This window comes from Oryza brachyantha, chromosome 6 (genome assembly GCF_000231095.2).
Source record: "Oryza brachyantha chromosome 6, ObraRS2, whole genome shotgun sequence".
NCBI classification, from domain to species: domain Eukaryota; kingdom Viridiplantae; phylum Streptophyta; class Magnoliopsida; order Poales; family Poaceae; genus Oryza; species Oryza brachyantha.
The window spans coordinates 7,642,724-7,657,012 of record NC_023168.2 but is presented as its reverse complement, the minus strand read 5'-3'; the positions used below and the strand labels follow the sequence as shown (position 1 = coordinate 7,657,012).

General features: G+C 43.6%; 2 protein-coding genes across 2 annotated transcripts; both read right to left on the bottom strand.

Annotated features, from left to right (window-relative positions):
• Positions 1 to 2,992: 2,992 nt before the first annotated feature.
• On the bottom strand, positions 2,993 to 4,302 carry LOC102721457 (aspartyl protease family protein At5g10770-like). The gene has a single exon (XM_015838070.2). The coding sequence runs from the start codon at positions 4,300 to 4,302 to the stop codon at positions 3,406 to 3,408; it is 897 nt and encodes a 298-aa protein (XP_015693556.1). The 3' UTR covers positions 2,993 to 3,405.
• Positions 4,303 to 6,878: 2,576 nt separating this feature from the next.
• On the bottom strand, positions 6,879 to 13,881 carry LOC102721173 (aspartyl protease AED1-like). Its single transcript, XM_006656851.3, has 2 exons — positions 13,642 to 13,881; positions 6,879 to 8,213 (listed from the first exon to the last, which is right to left on the bottom strand). Exons 1-2 carry the CDS (start codon positions 13,879 to 13,881, stop codon positions 6,879 to 6,881), a joined length of 1,575 nt encoding a protein of 524 aa, XP_006656914.3.
• Between the last annotated feature and the right edge of the window lie 408 nt (positions 13,882 to 14,289).

Sequence of the window (14,289 nt, the reverse complement as noted above, 5' to 3'; positions counted from 1 at the left end):
AGTCCAATAGGCCCAATAGCCCAATTGTTAATTAGAGCATTATATATAAACCCTCAAACCCAAGTTTCTCCACTCCTCAACTGACCAATGTCGCCGCCACCCCTAGTCTGCTTATGCACACCCGTTGCCTACACCCATGCGGCTGCCGCCTCCACGCCCGCACGCTTGCCCTCGCCGATTGCTGTTGCGTGCCCTCGGTTCCGCCTCTGCGTCACACGTCGTCCACCCACGAGCCCCGATCGGGGATGGGGTCACTGGGGTCGGGGCCTCGACCCGTGCCATTGTCAACCCTAGGATGCTAATGATTTAGTGAGTTCAATACTTACAAGTATACTGTAGGTTGTGATCTAGGGCATCTTGTTGTGTATAGCTTCTATTTAAGTGGTTGTTTTGTTCCATGCACATAAGATGTTTGATGAAATGCATGTATTAAATCAAGTTTTTGCTGACCTCTGGTCATAGGTCCCGTTTGAGAAAGTTTAAGATTTTGAAAAACAACTATTAAGAATCAAGTTGGTGAGAATATATGAAAACTAGATTTTGTTGCTTCTAACTTCTCATTTTCTAGATTCTACGACTAATTATTCTCATAATAAGATTGGCAACATGAATTATATGAAAAATCTTTCAATAGCTAGAGATTTTAGAACAAGTTGTATTTGTAAGTGCCAAAATGCCGGAAAAAGCTCCAAATACGGCCATAATGACATACCCAAGCGGCTTTCTGTATGGCCCAAGGCTCTATTTAGCAGCACATATGTATGGCTTATCTTTTCTTGTTTTATGTCTGCACACTTACTAAACTATTAAATTACACTTTCTTTTATAAATCCTATAGAAAAGTTACTCCAAAAATCATGTTAATATATTATTTTACATTTTTAAAGCTAATACTTAATTACTCGTGAGCTAATTCAACACTCCTTTTGTGTGATAGGGGTAAAGCGTTCTGAACCATATACGACGAACACAATCCTAGGAAGCATATGGTTAAAAATAAGTATATAGAACAACCTCCCGTGTTCAATGGGATCCATTAATGAATTAAATCCCACCATGGTGCATCACTCGCCACCGCATGCGCTCCATCACTCGCCACCGCATGCGCTCCACCTCCACCTGTTGCCCATCCACCTGCTTCGCTACCTCCACCCCCTCACCAACTTCGTTGTCAACGTGAGCCTCCCTATGCGCTGCTCCCTGTTACCTTCTTGGTCACCGGCGCCAGCCTCCCCCACACTGTTTTGTCATCGGCTTCGACCTTAGGTATGCATGATACTAGTACCAGACAATATTGACGATATATACCAAGTAACAAGATGTACCAAGTAACAAGATGTCAGTTGGTATCATCTGTACCTCTCATATGATGATGACGGTTGCGTCGGCGAGGTTGAGCATGTGGAGAGGAGTATGAAATCGAGTTGTATTTTTTTGGCATGCGGTGTTGATGACAGCAGCGTCGGTGAGGTATCACACGAGGATGAGTGCCGACGAGGTTGAGAGCGCAGAGGCATACAAAACCGAGTCATGTTTTAATAGTGAGTAGCGTTGACGGCAGTTGTGCCAGTTAGGTATCGTGTGATGGCAAAAGGAGAGCTCGCCGACAAGGTTGAATGCACAGAATCACGTGGAAACGAAGGGGCACCTCCTGGCGTGCGATGGCAGGAACACACATGGTGGCAGGAGTTTGGCGACCAAAACATCTCTATTTAGGCTGTGTTTAGATGGCAAAACAAAAATTTTTGCCAGTCACATCGAACGTTAGATCGGATGTCGGAAGAAGTTTTTGGACATGAATGAAAAAACGAATTTCACGGCTCGCTTAGAAATCACGAGACAAATCTTTTGGGCCTAATAAATCCGTCATTAGCTATGTGGTTTACTATAGCACTTATGGCTAATAATAGAATAATTAGGCTTAAAAGATTTGTCTCACGATTTCTCATATAACTGTGCAATTAATTTTTTATTTTATCTATGTTTAATGCTGACAAAAATTCAATGCGATGTTTTTAGGAAAATTTTTGGAACCTTAATGTCTGAGAGTTTAATTTACTCACCCTTTACGGACTACAACCCGTGTTGTAGTCATTCTGTGTGATTAATGTACAATTATCACCACGAGGACCTAAAAGAACATTTGGACAAAATAAAAACAACTATAGAGCGAATATGAGATAGATTTGCTATTTGTCATTCGCTTGAATATTTTCAATGCATCAATCAACTTTCGTGTCCATTAGATTTGTTTAAAGATCTGTGTTTGTTACTTAAGTGCTAATTTTTTTGGTTCACCTTGTTACCATTCGATTTCAATAAATGGTTGCACAAAATCGATTGGCGGACTCGGTTTTTTCAAGCGATCGGCTAACAGGTGGCCATTAAATGGTTGCATAAACGTCCACGTATTGATCGAAAATTTTAATTTCATCGATCAAATTCAGTCACTCGTTGAATTATAGTTTGAAAACATGCACGTAAGTCAAAAATCTCATACACACTCCCTCCCTAAGTCCCCCATGCATTAAGTGCATGCTTGACAGAAGAACAAAAAGTCAAACATTTGATCAATAGCAAAAGTGAAAGAAGATTTTTATCATCGTTGAAAAAGTACCTCAAGGTAACATACTTTTTAGAGTCTTTTACCATTCTTAAAAATATCTCAAAATACCATATTTTTTAGAACTTTTTTACCATTCTTGAAAAATTACTCCAAGGTATCATCCTTTCTAGTGTAAAAAGTATGGTATCTTGAGGTATATTATATCTTTAGGCACAAAAAATTTGTATTAAAATTCTTGGTACTTTGAGATACTTTTAAGGATGATAAAAAAAAGTTTTACTCATATTCCTTTTTGTATCGCGAGGTACTAAAATTCTCACTCTTGTTATCTAACTCACGATCAAGTTGGTACTAAAATCCCGATTATTGGTGATAATAGATCGAACGATCACGATTGCATAGTATCTCGAGGTACCAGCTTGATTATGGAGTGAATAGCCTGAATGATAAAATTAGTTTGTCGCGGTACAAAAGAAAGGATAAGAGTAAAAGTCGATAAAAAAAACCTTAATTTTTAGTGTAAAGAGTGTGGTAGCTTAAGATAGGTAACAAAATTTATACGTACAATATTTTTTAATGACGATAAAAAAAGCCATAACGTGAAAGTGTTCGGCGAAATGACCCTTTCACAGCTACGTACGAATCCATGCATCAGCAGCTCCCGGGGATGAACCCCACCCTGCCGCCTCGCACGTCGTGCACCACCTCCGTCGACCGCTGCGCCAAGGTTCCGATGACCGAAACCGGGAACGCCGGGAGCGGCGCGGCGGCGAACGCGAGGCACCCGACGGAGAACGGCTCCGTGAAGTACATCGTCTGGTCCACGGCGAGTCCCAGCTTCATCCCTCCGCCGAACTCGAGCGCGACGGCCGGCACGGCGAAGCGGTCGAGCCCGGTGAAGTTGTAGCACGTCTGCACGTGTCGAGCACCTGGAACGGCGGCGCCGCCGCGTACTGCGCCATGGCCTTCCTGAACTCGTCGCGCAGCGCGGCGTAGGCTGCCGGGGCGAGGAATGTGAACTCCGTCGCCACCTCCAGCATCGTGCTGGCGGCGGTGAACACGGTGGGCGGAACGGGGAGCTGCGTGCCGGCGACGCTGATCCCGACGACGGCGAGTCGGCGACGAAGTAGGAGTTTGGGTGGTTGGGGTTGCTCGACAACGGCGCGTACAGAGAGGAAGTCACGGGAGCTCGTCGACGACGGGAGGCAGTAGGAGAAGGCGGCCGTTGTGGTGCCGTTCGCGGCCGGGGGCGAAGAGATCACTCTGGATGCCAGCAAGTGGCTGCTCCGGCTGAGGTCGATCAGCCCGATGGCAGCGTCGAACGTCTTGGCGGCGGCGCCGAACTCCACGCACCCGAAAGTGAAACCGGCGAACGTCGCCGACGGGGACAGCGCGAGGGTGTCCCTGACCAACGTGCAATTGGCGACGGTAGTGTTCCCGAATGGGACAGTGAACGGGCAGTTTGATCCCGTGCAATCCATCGGACATTCCGGCGAGCCGCACGGAACGGCGGCGAAAGAGGACGACCGGGATGTCAGCCGAGACCCAGCAAAAACACTCAAACTCACAACCGGCTGGAGGTAGAAGACGATGAACAGTAACTTTGCAAGGTATTCGACACGGAATGTTTTGGCGCTGTGTAGAACGTACAGCTTTTCTGGTTTTCTCTTGGATTTAAATAACAAACTTACAACTGAAAACGAAAGACCTGGAGAAACCGTTGAGGTTCCCGCCATGCGCGCCACCACTCCATGCAACGGGCGCCATCCCCCACGTCGGAATCATGGCGCGCTACAGACTCGCTCCGCCCATGAACATGGCTAGAGCACGACGCCCACACTGCACGCAGGCAAGTGCGTTCAACAGACTCAACGACACAAACTGAAATACTACAGTTAGCTCCCTAGATACTTGTCAGCACAGGATTACATCCAACACGGGACGGGTCGAACGCAGGGTCACACGGCGCGCCGGCAAAGCAGGGCTTGCACCGAGACGCCGAAGTTTAATTAGCTATGAATCACTGCTTTTTTAAAAAAATAAAATAAAATTCAGCCTCTCTTTTCTGTCCTACAGATTGCAAGTCCATTTTGTTCTTTGGGACAAGCTAGAAAGGAAGAGGAGCAAGCATAAGAAAGGTCAGTTTCTTCCTCAAGTTTCACTCTCTGCTGAATTTTTTTTTGCTAAATCTTGTGTTGATTGTCTGGTAGAGGTCTCTGGCTATTGGTACATGAATCATCAAATATTGTTATAACAAGAGAGATCTTGCACTGCTTGAATGAAACGGAGTGGCTAAATGATGAGGTCTTTTATTGTTTCTGCTATTTTCTTCTGTTTGGATTCCAGAAGTACAGGCGTCGCGGGGGTGCGGCGGGTGTGGCACAGGCGTCGTGGCCGACGGCGCGCGGGCGCGGGAGGCGCAGGTGGCGTGGCCGGCGGCGTGTGTTGGCACGGCGCGAAAGGGGCGGCGCGGGTGGCAGGGCGACGAGAACGACGAGTGCGACTTCAATCTGGTGCGATCTCCCTTAACTTCTAACTGTTTTGATGATTATATCTGTTTTTGGCAAGTGAAATTTTCCTAACGGTTGAAGATAAAACAATTTTTTCTTTGCCATATTGGTTACAAACTTACTAAAACACCAGATTTAGGAAACGGAATTTAGATAACTGTTGAAGTTGCTCTTAGTAATGAGCAAGCTGATTAATTAAGCTACGAGAGCTTTGAGCCATTGAGCGTTGCTTATTATATACCAGATTGTATATTTGTATGAACACGACAAGAAGAGCAACAACATAGTGATCCCAGGACTGAGAAGTTCGTTGTTCCACCCGAAACGACGAATGTCTAGGCGCAGATCAAAACCAGTTGTTTGTTCTTCATCCCCTCGATCGGTCTACTTCCAGGTTTTAAATACCGGGTTCAACTAGCGAAGTCAAATACTTTTTGTAATTTGGGATTTATTCTGGATGGGAATGAACATGAAGTTTGTTGTTCTGGGATGGGCAGAGCAAGTCTTGCCAGTTGCCACATGGCTTGTTTTCACCTGGTACATAAGGCATTGTTTTGTGCCCGTTTGATAATTTTCGACAAAGTCAACGTATATATGGAAGTTTTGACTCACAATTGAGCTAATAATATATGTGTTTTGTACTATACATATAGTATTTGAAAATGTTTTCATATGATGCTACTTTTATAGTTATTGGCAATATATTAGAGCAAATTTAACATTCAAAAATGTGGATGGAGTGGAGAGATATTTTGAAAAGATTTATTTAACATTCATAAAAAGGGTTTCTAGTATAAAGATTTGGGATGATGCTCCTCTTCCATAACTTTCCTCTGATTTGGTGACCAACGTAAGCCATATGAACCATATGTCAGCTTCTACGTCTGAGTAAAGTAAAGTCAGAGAACCTTAACCCAAAAATTTGTTACCTCTAAGTAGTACTACAACGTAATGTAAGTATTTATGCACTAATTTTTATGTTCAATCATTCTAACAATTTCACAGCCAATCATATGCCTTGAAAGGACATCTAATTAGTTAAAAATTAAAAAATTGACCATTGAAATGACAACTAAAATGTAATCTTTTGACATTTACTTATTCTATACTAAACAAACTAGAAATGGCAGTAATAATTTAGGACATACAAACTAGAAATGACAGTAATAATTTAGGACATACGTAGTCGTTATCTAGAGTTATCAAAATTTCACAATAGAAGATTGAGTAGCTCTACCTTTTCGCTTATGATTATGTAACATATAAGCCGAAATTTGAATTTTAACCTTAATTTGAGTTAATTTTGTAGGGGTTTTAATGTAGTTTATTTTTTAATCTTTACTTTTAGATCACTAAAAACATGTATATAAAAATTTTATTTATAAATTATTTTTCATTTGCATATATGTTATTTGGCTCTTCCTCTAAAATGCCAATCGATCATCCCTAAAACCTCTAGATATTTTTTCAAGCACTATAAAATTTCTCTTTTTCAAAATAGAGGGACTATGAGGTGAAAACACAAATGCAGCATAACACTAGCTAGCTTAATTCCTTGGCTAGCTGTTTATTAATTGATGAGGATAAAGCCTCCACACTTCAGACATGAACCGATACTACTCTTCGGTTCTTATTGACACACTTTGCACATAAAAGTATAAAACATATATGATATATCCCCATATAAAACGAGAAGCAAACCTTGTAGACATGTGACGAGGTTCATGCCTGCTTTAACTGCATGATTCCTCTGCAAATCCAGAATTAATTCTGATCTTGATAATCAACCAGACGCTGTCAGCTCAGCAGCTGGAAGGGATGAACCCAACCTTGCCTCCACTGACGTCGTACACCACCTCCGTCGACTTCTTTACCAGGGTCCCGATCACCGCCACCACCGCCGCGCCGCGCGGCGCCGCCGCGAACGCCAGGCAGCCCACGGAGAAGAAGCTCCACTGGTCCGGGAAGTACATCATCTGGTCGAGGTCGAGGTCGAGGTCGAGGTTCACGCCGCCGTCCAGCCTGAGGGTGACGCTCGGCACGACGTAGGACTCGTGGCCGGTGAGGTCGTAGCACGTGTCGAGCTCGCCGACCGGCGGCGCCGCGCGGTACCCTCTCATCCGGCCCCGGAAGCCGTCGCGGAGGGCGGCGTAGATGTCCCGCCTCAGGTAGGTGAACGTCGTGTGCAGGTCGAGCAGCGAGTCGCAGCCGGCGAGCGCGGCGGGAGGGATGGTGATGTCCGGCCCGGCGAGGCCGATCCCGGGGAGCTTGACGACGTACCGTGTCGGGTGGGCTGCGCTGCTTCCCAGGGTGGCGTAGCGCACGTCGCGACCGGAGAGCTCCGGCCTGGCGGCGGTGATGGAGAGGAATCCCATCGCGTTGTTGGACGGCGGCAGGCAGTACGTGAAGGCGACGGTGTCCGGCGACGTCGGTGCTCGGGACGCCAGCGAGTGTCTGTCCCGGCTGAGGTCGAGGATTCCGGAGGAGTGGTCGACCATCGTCAGGCCCATCTCCAAGCAAGCGAACCTGAAGTCGAGCGCGAAGGCCGACGGCGAGAACGCGAACGTGTCCATGACGAAGGTGGCGTTGGCGAGCACGGCGCCGTCCTTGGTCACGGCGACCGTGCAGCCTTCACCGGAGCAAGAACTGAGCGGGCAATCCGGCGAGCCGCAGGGGACCTGGGAGACGGTGGACGAAGCCGACGGGTCGAAGGCCACGTCGTTGCACGGAGCCGCCACCGCCCCGTCGCCGGCGGCTGCGCACGGCTTGCACTGGAGCAGCGTCGCGCCCTGGGTGGCCGTGTCGAATCCCACGGTGAGCACCTGCACCGGCGTGCCGAATCCTACGGCGACGTGGTACTCGAAGGTGCCCGGTAGGCTCCCGAGGGGACTACCGGTGGTGGGGATCGTCAGTGCGTCGGACGATGACGGCGAAGATGGCGGCGCGGGGGAATACTTGTTGGTGGTGGGTTCCTCCCGAAACAGCGAGTGGAGTCGCATGGCGTCGCGGCGGAAGACGTCGTCGCCGTCGACGTCGGCGTCTGCCGATGGCTTGCCATGGCTCCGGGCGGCGCCGAGAGGTGAGCACGAGCTCAGCCGATGCACCACAGGTAGCCTGTTGCTGCCTGCTGCTGCTTCCTGCGCAAAAAAGTTGATAAGAAGTCAGGGCCCAGGGGACACTGTTCAGTCACTCAAAAATTATTCGCAGCACGGTCGTAGGACGTTTTGGACCAAATCCAATCGAACTTTTAAACCTTAGAGCCCTTAATTATCAGTGAAATTTAAAAAATCACATACTCATGCCTAATAACCACTCTTCCTTTATATACCATAGTAAAAAAGACACAAAAGAAATGAATGAACACAGAGCCGGATCATTATCCCATTTGTGTTGTTTGCGCTGTCCTCAATAGAAGGCCAAATGGGCCGGACGGTGGAATGGCCCAGGCATGACCGGGCCTGTGTCGAAATCAGTCAGGCTGACACGGCCCAACCTATGTATCGGCATAGGCAGGCCCACCCATAGGCTACACCAATGGCCCAGACATGGTCAATAAGACTCGGGCCATGCCGGGTTGGTCCGAAGACACAACGATCCATTATGTTTCTCCCCTAAATAAGTTTATTTTTCGTCTTTTATCTTTTTGGGCTCTGTCTTATATGGCTAGATAAGTCTATTTTTTCCTCTTACTTTGGGTTGTGGCTAGAATAAACCTATTTTATACACCTCTTCTTTTTTAACATGAGTCTTATAGGATTATATGAAGTCTATTTTGGGTTCCTCAACTATTTTTCTTCCCTACTTATTGGACCGTGCCATGCCAGACTTGACCATCGTGCCAAAACGTCGACCCTGGCATGACCCAATTATCTGGTCAGGCCAACACATGCTTATCATCAGTCATGATGTGTTGTGCATGGGTGAGCCAACTAGTCGTGTCATGAGCTAGGCTGTCGAGCCTTGAGCCTTGGGCCTTATGACCATCTATTGGCTCAAATCAAATTCCTAACAACCTCGACATGGCTAGGCGTTGGTGAAGAATTTTATTTGAGAATTAACATCATTCTAATAAAAAATCACGAAATTAGAAGCCATGCATGAAAAATCGTAAATTTAGGGTCCTGTCGAACTGCCGTAGTTCGATAGGACCTTAACGAATGGTCAGCAGTCGACTGGGCAGGAGATCGAACTAGATCGCCAGTGTTGTAGTTCGATAGGGCATGTCAAACTACCCCTGTTCGATAGGGGGCCTATCTAACTACCGCAGTTAGACAGGGGCATGTCTTACTATGGCAGTTTGATAGGCCCCCCTGTCGAACGGTGGCAGTTCGACAGGCTCGGCTGGCTCAGCAGTCGAACAGGTGGTGGGCTCTGTTAAACTCCATCCGTTCGATAGACCCTAGACAAACGTCCATCGTTTGATAAACTTCTAAATTCGCGATTTCCTTTGGATAGCCTCTACTCTAGCGATTTTCCATTGAAATAATATTAATTCTCAAAAAAATTCCATGGTGAACGCTGCCACGTCAAAGCATCAACTTCGTTGTGCCACACGGTGATTGTGCCCATTGACATGCGCCAGATGCAAGGATGGTCTGACATGTCCACGTAGTATTTCTCACGTATTAAACCAAATGATAAATTTTAAGAATTTGTTGGTCCCAGAGTAAATCCTTAAAGATCATATTGGTTATTCACGCAAATAAGATTTGTTAGAATAAAATAAAAATACACCATAGATTTGTCGACTCATTCTGTAATCTTATAACTTATTAAATTTTATAAATCTATTGATCCAATAAAAAGGAAAATTTTGCTACATGACATCCTAACTTGGCGAAATTAGCTGGGACACCGCAAAAGTCAAGTTTTAGAAGAAGACACTACCAAAAGCTAGCTAGAAATTAGCTATAGAAAAGACGTAATATATAAGTAGAGGAGACCCTCACCTTTATTGGCTAGCTCTTAAGGTCGTAAATACCTTTACGATCGTATAATTGGTATCGAAGCCTAGCTAGTTCAATATCTCCAGCTCGATAGACACTAGAATGTGAAGCTCTGATGGACCGTGAGTGTTTTCGACGCCCGTATATATGAGAAACCATCGGTGTACGATGGATGGCTGAGAGGACGCCAATGTGTGAAGTGGTAGATTATTGAATAGCCTTACATTGGTTGTCCGCGGACAATAGACCTAATATATAAGTGGATGCATGTCCCCTTATCTCATTAGCTAGCTTGGGATGAAAATACCCTTTATGATCCTACATCTCGTTGGGGGATTATCTACAGTATTACTCCTATGATAGCCGTGGCTGACATGTGGGACCAAACCCACCTATTAGTGATCTTCGCTGCAGAAAATTTACTACTGCGGATGATCCGAATCTGCTGTCTGCTCCCCCTCCCCACCACCGCTGTTTGCTCCCCCTCCCACCCCCACTAATAAGTGTACATGGGGAATCTTTAAAAGAAAAGAAATTTGTTATAGATAAATACTTGAACGGATAACAATTTAATTTGTACCATAAAATTGCTACACCATACTCCCTTCGCTGCATATTATAAGATGTTTTGACCCTACCTAGATTTATCATAAATAAATAAATATGTTTTATATATTTGCCTATACTTATTAGTATTAATATAAATCTACGAAAGACTTAAAAAAATTACTCCCTCCGGTCAAAAATATTTATTGTTAAGGACCAGATTTGATCAAACTTCTTAAATTCTGGCAACCAATTATTTCCTAAATACTTAGTTTAAGTGCAAAACAAATAATATAAATAGATTTTCCTCAAAAGGTACTATCATACTTCCATAAACTTATTTGGTTTTTATAAACTTATGTAGCAAAAAAATTGGTTGTCGGAATTTTAGAAGTTTAACTAAATCTTATTTTAAACGACAAATATTTTTGACTGGAGGGAATATATATAACGTGGAACACAGTATAGAAGCATAGGCATAGGTAGTAAAGATTTTACCAGGTAAGGTGGACGAACAGGCCTCAAATGTGGCCGTCGTCTCCGGACGCCTCGTACCGACAACGAAATGCAATCCGCCATGGGTGTAGGTAGCGTTGGTGCGGTAGGAGCTCCCAAGGCAGTAAGGAGCAAGAAGATTAAGCAGCAGGGAGACGAAGAGCACGGAGCAGGGAACAATGGCTGAATTAGCCATTGCTAACCAAGCACGTACATACAGCTTGATAATTAAGCAATGTGTGTAGAAAGGTGGTCATCAGAAGCCTGCTTTATAGAAGCATTGATGTTCTCTTGTGGACTTGTGTTAATCGCGATCTCTCGCTCGTGTGTGGTGACTATGCACGTACGATGGCTCGAATATAGGATACGACCGATTAATTAACTTAATGGCGGGCTTTGTGCTGCATGGGTGATGGTGTTGCCTTGTTGAGGTGGTTGTGCAAGGCTGTCCACGTATGCGAGAGCTTTCCCAGCGTAGGCGCATACGTACGGAAGAAGCCTGAGATCGGGAGTAACGCTCGGCCGGCAGGCTGCGGACGTGCAGTAGACATATTGCAACCTCTCTCTCTCTCTCATGCATGGGAATGGCCAGAATATGGATTAATCTAAACCATTTTTTTTATTTAGGAATCCATGGTTTAATACAGTCAATCCATACGTACTAAGCTCAGTGTATGAATAGTTTATCCATAGATAACCAACTGGATAACTAGAAAAAGAGATATATATGGGTCTCACACGTATAAATAGATCAAAATTTATGTAAAGTTGTTCTTGTACATAATAACCAAATCCTACTAAATTACAGTTAAATTTAGTCAACTTTTACAGTGAATATGAGTTTAAAATTTTTAATTTCGAGTTTACATGTAATAAATGAGCCTGACTAAAATCAGAAAAATAATAAGTACAACAACAAAGATAGATCCATATATCGATCATAGGTGGCTAGGTTAATAAATTTAGGACCATTTAGTCCACTAAATTCTAGCGGCACTATTTCAAATTCATTGGAGCATATTATGGAGAGTATCTTTTCGTTGGTCTCTATGCTAGAACGATATACCCCTAAGATTTTTTTTATTTGACACAGTTCACTTTCTAATCTACCTTTGATCATTTATCTTATTTTGAAACAAAAGAAAATATGTAAAACTATAAATCATTCTTAAAATTCATTCAATAATAAATCAAATCATACAAATATACTTAATAATTATATAAAAGTTTTAAATAAGACAAATGATCAAACATGGACCCAAAAGTGAACACGTGAAATAATAAACCGGATGGAGCATTACTAATTAGTAGTAGATAGCATGGTAGAATTCTATAATGGTCTAATACCGGTAGTATTTTACTACAATGTCATTATATGTACGAGTGATTTAAATTGATATAACAATTGTTTTATAAGTTATCACTACTAGCAAAATTTATTTTACAACCCATTAATGGTCGAGGCGATAGTAAAAATAGGCATATCTAATTCTTTGAACTAGAAAAGGTGACCTATCTAGACTAATTTTGATTTCTGTTGAGAGACCATTATAAAAATATATATTTAGTCTGTCAGTGTTATGAGAATCAAGGTTTCCATACTGACTTGAGACATGCAAGGAGATGAAAGGTTGGCCGAATAATCTTTCACCCAAATGCCGAAGTGTCCTCCACCCGAAGGACCGAAGGGTCCTCCAACAGAAGGATCTTCTGTGGAGGGAGGGGTCAAGCTACACCCCAGTGGAACCAGTATTGTCATCATAAATACTACCTCCGTCCCATAACAATTTTATTTTTCGATTTCTGTATCGAACGTTTAACCATTCGTCTTATTTAAAATATTTGTACAAAAATTTTAAAAAATTAGTCACACATAAAGTATTATTCATATTTTATCATCTAATAACAATAAAAATATTAATTACAAAAAAATTTTAAATAAGACAAAGAGTCAAAACATTGTATCAAAAATTGAAAAATGGACTTATTTTTTTGAAAAACAAAAATGAACTTATTTTGGAATGGTGATAGTAGGTCTTTTAGAGGATCCTATAAGACCATTTCTAGAGGATCCATGACATACTTCACCTAGTAAAATTAATGTTTCACATACCACGTTAATATCATACTCTTCCCTCATATCATGCATTAAAGACAATCCTTTTCTCTCTTGTCAAAAAGAGAATAGGCTTAGGACTAGAGAGAGTTACATGGAGAACATATCTCAGCAAAAAGAGAGAGAGAAATCCTCCATGCTCGAAAAGAAATCCTCCGACATAGTTGATAACAACTTGGTTCAAAATTTTATTTTTGTTTCTACATAGAATAATGAATGCACTTATCTTTTTGACTATCTATACGTGTTGTCTCACATTAGCTATTGAACATAATATTAGTAAATAAATGGACACACAATGAATAGAAAAGGAGGATCATACAAATTTCACAGTACCACCTCCGATTGAACACGTTTGATGTTAGATACTTTTATAACAAATTAAGCATTTAAACCAAAACTATTGCCAATCAACAGCTTCCGAATGAAGCCAATCCACCCCTGGTTCAGGTGATATATCACCTCTATGGACCACTGTTGCGTGTTTCTGACGACCGAGAACCTCCTCTTCTCCATCGTGGCGAACGCTAGACACCCAATCTCCTCATCTCCACTGTAATTTGTGTAGTAGAGTGTGGCACTCTGACCTCCCTGAACCTCATCCCTGCGAAGTTTAGCATGTGTCAGAGCACTGAAAATGGTCCTGCTGGATGTACCTTGATATGAAGCTGCAGAATGTGTCATAGATCTAGCATGGTGCATGCCTCCGAAGGGAGGTAGCTGATGGTCGTATCGGTGTCTAGGACTGCACCAACTCTGCTGAACACAACCTCTCTCTGATAAGTCCAGATTCTGTCCTCCTGCTCACAGTACAAGGAAGCCAATGGAGCACAGTAGAAGAAGCATTCTGAATTGGTCAAGATGAACGTGTATATAGCCTCCTTTTGGTTCCTTGCAAAGATCGGTCAGAAAGGAAGGATAGGCGTCGGTTACCTTGCCCTCTGGTGGCAGAGGACCAAAGGAACTCCAAATCTCCAATGGTGGCAGAGGACCAAAAGACATAAAACCAACCACACTGTCATCCTCTGGGAGGCAGTATCACAAGACACCATTGTGCATTCAAGTCTCCTAAGCAGGCGCCATCGTCCTTCGACAGCCAAGTCCAATTGC

What these genes read in the sequence shown, in the direction of transcription:
- LOC102721457 (XM_015838070.2), bottom strand. Translation starts at nt 4,302, where the DNA reads ATGGCGGGAACCTCAACGGTTTCTCCAGGTCTTTCGTTTTCAGTTGTA.
- LOC102721173 (XM_006656851.3), bottom strand. Translation starts at nt 13,881, where the DNA reads ATGCACCATGCTAGATCTATGACACATTCTGCAGCTTCATATCAAGGT. An exon ending in CGCAACAGTGGTCCATAGAG is followed by an intron (nt 8,214 to 13,641) that starts GTGATATATCAC and finishes TTTTTTGCGCAG; the next exon opens with GAAGCAGCAGCAGGCAGCAA.